The sequence below is a fragment of the Tamandua tetradactyla genome, chromosome 11 (genome assembly GCF_023851605.1).
Source record: "Tamandua tetradactyla isolate mTamTet1 chromosome 11, mTamTet1.pri, whole genome shotgun sequence".
Taxonomy (NCBI): Eukaryota; Metazoa; Chordata; class Mammalia; order Pilosa; family Myrmecophagidae; genus Tamandua; species Tamandua tetradactyla.
The window spans coordinates 8,762,770-8,772,146 of NC_135337.1; the positions used below are offsets into that span (position 1 = coordinate 8,762,770).

Sequence of the window (9,377 nt, forward strand, 5' to 3'; positions counted from 1 at the left end):
TACTAGAGATCCAGTGATCCTCTAAATATATGAAGGTTTCTAGACGGCAGACAAACCAAACGGCAGAACTGCAGACAGCCCACACAGCAGTTGAACAAGCAAAAAGCAAAAACATACACTCATCATTGGAACAGATAGCAAGTTTATCATCAACAGCTTGAGAGAATGAAAAATGACCTCCAGAAGAGATGTTGTCAACAGAAGACAATTTGACAAGCTTCACAAGGAATAAATATTTGGTGGAAGGGATATATCTGGTCATGTGAGGCATCAAAGGCAATGAAGAAGCTGGTGTATTAGTGTTTCGGTTTGCTAGAGCTGTGGAATGCAATATAGCAGAAATGGATTGGCTATGCAAAAGTGATTTATTAGGTTATAATTCAAGGCCTTGAAATGTCCAAATTCAGGCATCAACAAGAAGATACCTTCACTCAAAAAGCCAACTGCGATCAGGGTTTCTCTGGCGCATGGTGACCCTTCTTTCCTGGGCTGGTTTCAAAATGGCTCTCTCAGCTCCCATGGGTCCTCCTGACTTCTCTCGGGGTGTTTTCCTTCTCAGCTTCTCTAAACTCTCTCAGCTCTCTTAAAGGATTCCAGCAAGCTGATTAAGACCCACCCTGAATAGGCGGAGTCATACGTCCATGGAAACTACCTAATCAAAAGACCCCACCCAACAACAGATCCACCCCCACAAGACTGGATTAAAAGAACACAGGCTCTTTCCGGGGACATAATATAACCATTTTCTCTGGCATAATGAGCCATAGACAGATCTAGAAAATAAGATGATTTTTATCATAGGTGTTACCTGGCCTCTAGGAGCTGTTATCTGCTGGTACCAATTTCCAAAGATTTCATCCCATTCTTCCATGAGCATCTCCAAATAAAACCTGTCTTCTCACCCTTACTTATTTCTTTTTCTACCACTGATATTACCAACCTGTCAAGTATAATATAATAAAAACAGACTTCCTGCTTTAAAAAACAAACAAACAAGAAAAAGAAAACCATGATAAATGCAGCAAGACATACTAGTAGATTCTTAGCTAGATCCTCAGCTGTGTATTCAGTGTATTTCATTGGGGAGGCAGGATTTGGGTTTGTATATTGCAGTAGACAGCAAGGTTAATGATCCTAGGTTTCTTCACCTCTTTTCAGGAGCAGACCTTTTGTGCTTCCTAATTCCTTAGCTATTGTTCCAACACCCAACAAAATCATATCAAAAATGGCAAAGGGAGCAGTACAACAGTGGCTCAGTGGCAGAATTCTCACCTGCCATGCCGCAGACCCAGGTTCAATTCCTGGAGCCTGCCCATGCCAACAAGAAAAAAGGGGGGGAGGGGGGCAACGTTTGAAGGTCAACCTCTAGATATAGTACATAAATTAGATGTCTTTGGATATAGGGAAGCAGTGGAGGCAATGTTAAAATTAAGAGACTCAAACAGATTGCTTTACAAAGAAGACCAATTAAAACAATGATATAATTTTTCCCTGCCAAATTTGAAAAAAAAATGATGATAATCAGTGCTAGGAAAACTGATAAAATGGCACTATCACACTTCTGACAAGAGTTTCAATTTGTATATCATACTGGGCTTGATCTATCTCAAAATAATCCAATGATTTGTGTAACAACCAACTCTAAGTGATATGTATCAAATCTTATCAGTTTAGATTTCTTAAGGCTTTCATCTCACTGGGGCTTTTTTGTTCAGGAACGTTCAGAACTAACGAAAATGCCTTGAAGACAGCAATAGTTTTCAATGGCTCACGTCTTCTGTTTACCACTTCCCCAGACAGACCATGATAAAGATGACAAAATATGTTAAAAAATTTAAATAGAGAGGAAGAAAGCATATCGTATATGCTTTTAAATAACTGTTGAAAGAGAAACAGTTCATTGTAACAGTAAGCAACCAAGAACAACGTATGCTGGATTCTGGGAATACTACAGCAGTTTACATCCCCATATCCTACCTCCTTTCAAAACAGGATTTAGGGATTTACCAGGAGGTCTGTTTTCTTTCAGAGAAAAAAACTGGTTTCCTATGACTGCCAAGTAAGACGGGGTATGTGAGAGAATTCACAATGCCCTTGAAGAATCCCAACCTTAAGAGATACAGGTTAGAAAGAAGACTATTAAAAATGCTTCAGATTACAACTGGAGACCCTAATGACACCCTGTCTGCAACAGATTATTTAGTAAATATCCAATAGATGCTACAAAGCTCTGTATAAACAAAAGATTATTTATGTATGAGAAAGTTTTTCTCAATTATGAAGCAGTGAAACACCTCAGACAGAAAGAGATGGGAGCTAGAATTAGTAGTAACTTAACATGCCTATATTTCAAAATCTTTTTAAGGTGATCTTTAAATACAAACAATTAGCTAAAATAATGTCAATTCATTCACAATGTTTATTATGGAGAATGAGGTACTTTGCCAGTGTGAAGCTATTATGTGCCCCAGAAACAACATGTCCTTTTATTTGGTCCAATCTTGGGACAGCCACGTTCTTTTAATCCTGATTAAATATCACAGGGTAGAAACTTAGTGGATTGTTTCCATGGAGATGTGACACACCCAACCGTGAGTGGAGCCTTTTGATTCGATGGATTTATGATTCCGTCTAGTCAGGATACGTCTTGATTCGTTTACTGGAGTCCTTTAAAAGAAGAAACATTTCATAGGAAGCTCAGACACTTGGAGAACAGTTGGCTTCAGAACTGACACAGACCTGCTTGGAGATGCAGAAAGAAAACACTTCCAGGAAGCTGTTTGAAACTAGAAGCCAAAGGACCAGGATGCACCAGCCACATGTCTTCCCAGCTAACAGAGGTGTTCTGGAGTCAAGGTATCTTTTCATGGATGTTTTAGTTTGGACATTTTTTGCGGCCTTAGAACTGTGAGCTTGTAACTTAATAAATTCCCTTTAAAAAATAAAAAAAAGCCACTCCATTTCTGGTATATTGCATTCCAGTAGCATTTAACTAACACGAGTACCTTGAAAAGAAACTGTCTACTAAGATATTTATGACACTAGAGAAGTAAATAAGAAAGGACTACTTTAATATCTTTGAGAATTTCTCCTGATCTTGCTCAAAAGGCATACATAATTTGCTTAATTCAGTTACTCGCAGGGTTCACTCAGTATTTTTTAACACAGACTGCTGGCCACTGCTTATGTATCACAAAGGACAAAGCAGGGCGGGCCACGGTGGCTCAGCAAGCAAGAATGCTTGCCTGCCATGCCAGAGGACCCGGGTTCGATTCCCGGTGCCTGCCCGTGTAAAAAAAATAAAAAATAGATGCATATTCATCATTTCTTAGTACATTTGCATCGATTAGGAAAAAGAAATAGAAAGACAACAGAAAAGAAATAAAACGATAATAGAGAGAAAAAAATAAAAATAAATAAATAAATAAAATAAATATGCATCTGTGTGATATTAAGAATTACTGATTGTATATGTAGAATGGAATGATTTCTAAATGTTGTGTTAGTTAATTTTTTAATTAAAAAATAAAAATAAAAAATAAAAAAATTTAAAAAAAAAGGACAAAGCAGACAAAAATCCCTTCCCTTATGGCATCTACATTCTACTGGAAGGAAAACAAAGTAAATATGGAACACTGAGATGATGACACCTACTACAGACAAAAAAAAGTCAAGAAGGGAGTCAAGGGCAGCAGGGGTGGGGTGGTAAGGGAGGTTTGCCTCTGATAGAAAAGCAGTAAATTCAAAATTCTGGACCTCTTGTGGAGACTGATATAAACAAGAATAAAGGACATAATGAGATTAGTCCTGATGGTTTCAAGGTATATACTGGTTGGTGGTGAGGTTGTGAGTACTGAGAGGAAGGAGAGCATGGGGACTCTTTCCAGGAACAAGTCAAGTTCTTCACTCTGGAGTGTAAGCCTGGAAAAAGGTAGACATTATCCTGAGCAGGTAGTGTTTCTTCTTGATTCCTACCTATAAAAGCCTAGATGCCAGGAGAGGGGAAGTCTTACCTGGAATTGATCGCAGAGAATAAACCAGGTTTCTAAATTCATCTATATGCCCAGCCCCAAAATCAATCTCACTTCTCTGTGAAAAATATCATGGACACAAAATGGAAGGAGGGAAGTGGGAAAGAAAGGTAGATAATAAAAGATGAGGTCGACATAAGGGACCTCAACAGAAGGAAAACCTAACCTGAACTTTTTTTTTTTTTTTAATAAAAAGGACTCATTTTCAAGTGGATATCCCTTTTCACATTCTAGCTAGATTATGTGACTACAAATATTGTGTTATATCAAAAACGTTTCTGTCCTTTGGAGTTTTCTTCACAATCTTTATCCTCTACATGCAATAACAAATTGGAAGAGTTCATTTTCAGGAAAAAAAAAGGAACCAGAATGAATTTTAAAAAGGCCCATAAGTCAACCTTTCTGCCACATCACCCTTCTAAAACCTAAGAATGTTTTCCAAAGAGTATATCAATCCCCACAGTGTAGCTACAATTAAGAAAGGAAGGATACTACAGATATCTGCCACAGAAGAAAATATAAAGTATAGGTAAAGCTATGCAGTTTTTGCTTGATATCACACAAGTCAATGGTAGTGAGGATCAGGACCTTTGAAGACTGGATCCATATGTTAACAGTGAAAACATTTAACCAATGTCACTTATACACAGCAATAGCTAGAGGTTGAAGCTCAAGTTACAAGTAACTATAAATCTGGAAAGACTTACCTAGATTTACTCAACATAAGCTAATGTTCTTTTTGTAAAGTAAAGAACTGACTTGTTCATAACTATTCTAAAGGAATAAATGCAATAAGATCTTAAACAGTTATTTTAATGAGAACAGAAGGAGTTAAGAACTATAGGTAACTAAATATACATGTAATTAAATAAAATTAATCTAACACAACAGTAGTTCTCAAACACTGATCCATGATGAAGTTTTCAAGAGCCCAAAGTGAAATGAAAATAGTAAGGACAAGGTTACAAGTTTTTTATAAAAGTAAATGTAGTTCGTCTATAGAATTGTCCTTAATTCTAAAATCAAATATCCCCTAATCTGTTGGTGCTACGTGAAAAGATCATAATGCCCTTACTTGGAGAAACAAGAAACTGATTAAAATACTGGGCCCTGCAATTTTGTTTGTGTATGTGTAATCCACAACAATGTGATACAGAGCTCTTCCACCCACAGAGAATTCATTCAAATTCTGAATACAAAATAGAAATTAAAAGAGTTTCTGATACAGAGAAGCATAAAAACAATACCCAAATAGGTTTTTCAAAAAACGAGAATAAATAAATTTCATCCACAACCTTTTGATTATGGCCACAAGATTTGCTTTTAAATTTGAATCACTAATATATTAAAAACACTGCACATGTTTTAAAATTCAAAGTTGCCAAAAGAAAACCATGTGTGGGTTTTATATCTGAAGGAAATTGCTGAAGAATGTTACATCTTTCCAACTTAAAACAGCACAATTCTGATGCCCCAATACATCCCAGAGTAATCTGGGAAGAAGGTAAAAAAAAATATTTGCAAAGCTCCCTTGAGAGACTGGTGAAAAAGGAGAATATTCCTAATATTCTTGCAAGCATTGGGAACTACCAATTTAATAGGCTGAGCTCTCGATCTAGGGGCGTGCCCTTAAGAAACATTCCTGCAAAGGAGAAGCTAAGCCTACTTATAATGATGCCTACAAATCACCCCTAGAGAACCTCTTTTAGTTGCTCAGATGTGGCCTGCCTCTCTAGGACTCCCCAAGCCAACTGAGAGGTAAACTCACTGCCCTCCCCTTCTACGTGGGACATGACTCCCAAGGGCGTAAATCTCCCTAGCAACATGGGACATGACTTCGGAGGAGCAGTCTGGACCCGGCAACATGGGATTGGGAAAGCCCTACTAACCAAACTAGGGAAGAAAAATGAAACAAAATAAAGTTTAAGTGGCTGAGAGATTTTAAATAGAGTTGAGAGGTCATTCTGGAGGTTATTCTTCTGCGTTACATCAATATCCTTTTTTAGTTTTTAGTGTATTAGAATAGCAAGAAGGAAATACCTGACAACAGCTGAACTGTGTTCCAGTAGCCTTGATTTTTTTAACACAACTGTATAACTATGTAACTTTCACAGTGTGACCATGTGATTGTGAAAACCTTTTGGCTGACACTCACTTTATCCAGTGTATGGGGATATGAGTAAAAAAAAAAAAAAGATAAAAAAAATTTTAAAAACGGGGAGTAATATGGGGTATGGGATGTTTTGGGTGCTCTTTTTCATTTTTATCTTTACTCTTATATGTATTTTACAGAGCAAGGAAAATGTTCAAAAATTGATTGTGGTGATGATACACAGCTATATGATGATGAGAACCTTTGCACACTTTGGATGATTATATGGTATGTGAATATATCTCAGTAAAATTGCATTAAAAAAAAAGCACAGGGCGGGCCGCGGTGGCTCAGCGGGCAAGAGTGCTTGCCTGCCATGCCGGAGGACCCCGGTTCGATTCCCGGCCCCAGCCCATGTAAAAAACAAACAAACAAACAAAATATAATAAAAATAAGAAAATGTTTCCCTTCCTTCCATCCTTCCTTCCTTCTCTGTCTTTCTTTCCTTCCTTTAAAAAAAAAAAAGCACAATCCTATCTTTTGATATTCTAAGTGTTCTGCTAATGTAAGACTTCCATCCAATTACACTTCTACAATAGAATTGCATTTCACCTCAATTAAAAATGTTAATTTCATTTAGAATAGTTAAAATTTTTGAATGTCATTTCGCTTTAGACAATTGGTCTTGAATAAACAAAAATCAAACCTGAACGCAAAATAAATTTAACATAAAACTATTTCTAATTATTGTTTACAAACCAATGAATGATCTCTAAGGCAGGCCATTTTTATTTCAATCACAGCTAAATGAAGCTGTGTTGTTTCTAAACCTATGCTAGATTTCTTCTGCCATCATCAAGCAGCTGCTCCAAGAATTTCTTAGAGGGGTGCAAGGGTAGTTCAGTGGTAGAAGTCTCGCCTGACATGCAGGAGACCCAGGTTTGATTTCCGGCCCATGCACTTTCCAAACAAACAAGCAAAGAACCAAACAAATGGTGCTGCAATAAAGGATACTCACATGGAAAAAGAATGAAACGTGACCCCCCCCCCCGCCATACAGTATACCCCCCCCCAAAAAAAGAAGAATTTCTTAGAAAAAGGCACTTACTGTGTAACAAAAATGCTGTGCCAGGTTTAATTCTGACTATGTTGCACACTGATAGGAATTTTTCAATTTAATTTGACTCAGAATCAGAATTAGCTACAAGGGTCACTATCATAAAATGACAAAAAGCGTCTTATTATAGTGTACTGCTATGCTTAGTTATGTAACATTTGGTTATTTAAATTACCTTAACTTCCTCAATGAATATATAAGGTAGTTTTTCTTTCCCCAAATCTTGTTATGAATGTATAAATACTACTTAACCACTGAAACATAGAGCAGCCTTTTATTTCTAGAAGTAGTTTATTTCCAATGAAAATCCTAACAACAGCCCCTTATATTTTAACTGTACCTCAGGCTATTCTTTCTGGTGTAAGACAACTCTATTAGAAGTCTGTCAATTAATAAATGTGTTGCTTAGTTAGCAGCAGAGAAATAACCATATGTTAGTGGTTGAGTTAAGGAGCCCCATAATTGCAGCATTTAATACCTACTGTTCCTAATGCCACCAGATTGACTCAGGCTAATGATCTCTCCAGGTGCCACTGTCTAATACAAGCCTAGCAAGATGAACATTCAGCAGCAGAGACTCCAGAAGAATTCATCCAACCATTGCACTTGCTTCTTGTACATAAACAAAGAGCTCTGATATCTAAGCTCTTTGCCACGAGGACATGCACTGAAAATAAGTAAAGCATAACATGATTTTGGAAAGAATAAACTGTGCCTTCTTCACAGTGAATCCTAAATTGGAGCAACAGTGGTACTTATAAAGATATCTGTTCTGAGGAGTACTGGGTCTCCTGACACATGGTGTTTTCAGCCCTGTTAAGTATCAAAACTGCAGCACGAAATCAGCCATAACCTGAGCTAGGGACAAAAGACAGTTCATATATCTTTGGTGATCGTGATAATAAAATCATGTGCATGGGGACTACTCAAATTGAAGGACACACCAAATGATGCAGCCCAAAGTGGGCCAGGAGCCTCGCTCCGTGTTCGCCTTGCTCCACGACCAACCTGAAAGTCAATCCCGGTACCCAGAACCCGTGAACCCTAAACAACATCCCCGCCCCAACTCCTCCCCAGGCCTGGGATCAAAGACTCTTGACCCCAAAAATCTTAACCCTGTTCTTCATACCAGTCTCCAGGAACACAGCCACTAGTCTTTTCAAGCTCCCACCACCCAAAACAAACTTCACTACAACATAATGGAGTTTATTTCAGAACTTGGGCTCCCTACCACCCCTCCGACCAGGGCCTGCCTCCCTGCAGACCCCTTTTTTTGGGGGGGGGTGGAGGGCTGCCCTTTCCTTTGGTCCCCCCCCCGCCACGCCCCTCTACTCACAGGCTATGGGTGTAGGGGGGCAGCGGGCCCGACAGCACCTTCCAGCTCGGCGCGGGCAATTTCCTTCGGCTGCAGTCCAGCAGAGGGAGGTGGCAGGAGCAGGGCGCGGGGCAGAGGTCTGCCCAGGAGACCGGTAACAGGAGCAGGACAGCCTGGGCGAGGAAGAGGCACCGGGAAAACCGTCCAGACCGAGACCCCAGCCGCCGCTTCTCCCGAAAGCCTTGGGGCGCTGGCGCCATTTTCCGCCCCCGACCTGGACCCGGTCGAGAAGAGCCGCCAGCCAAAACTCAACGGACACGTTTGGCTGCTGCGTTAGTACCCAAAGTCCCGGCTGTCGCCCGTACCCTCTAAAGGGAGGAGACGGGAGGACGCCGGACGGCGGCGGGGACGTAGGCCAGGGACACACCGCTGAGCAACCCTACGGACGCCGCTCCACCGCCCCGCCCCGGGACGCAACGTTCTCACGCAAGGCGCCAGCCAATCCGCGCCAAAGGACGAATTGCGTTGGGGGCGGGGTTTCCTGAGGAGGCGGGGCCGGAGCCTGCCCAGCTCCTTAAAGAGGCGGACTTGAAGGCGTCGTGAGCTTTCATTGTAGGGCTTTGCCGGTGGTTCTCCGCTAGAGGGCGCAGTGGCTCCTTAAAGGGGAGCGCTGGGGTCAAGGGCTGTGAGTCCGAAGTCCGGACTTGTTAAGGGTTTATATACATCGGTTATAGGAGTAGAAAAGGAGCTTTTGTCTTCTCTGGCCTCCAGGGACAGGGAATGGCAGAAGGGCTGCCTTCCACGCGAATGGGGCGCGGGAGC

At 40.3% G+C, this 9,377-nt stretch overlaps 1 protein-coding gene across 4 annotated transcripts in view; it reads right to left on the reverse strand.

The window, feature by feature from the left end:
• LRIG2 (leucine rich repeats and immunoglobulin like domains 2) overlaps window positions 1-9,011 on the reverse strand; it is a 126,465-nt gene extending 117,454 nt beyond the window's left edge. For 3 of the 4 annotated variants that reach the window (XM_077119858.1, XM_077119860.1, XM_077119857.1), the window contains exon 1: window positions 8,577-9,011. In XM_077119858.1, coding sequence (XP_076975973.1) covers window positions 8,577-8,815 — 239 coding nt within the window. In that variant the 5' untranslated portion in view covers window positions 8,816-9,011. Of the gene's footprint in view, window positions 1-7,722; window positions 8,494-8,576 lie in introns of those variants that run through there. The other variant, XM_077119862.1, reaches the window with a different exon arrangement.
• Between the last annotated feature and the right edge of the window lie 366 nt (window positions 9,012-9,377).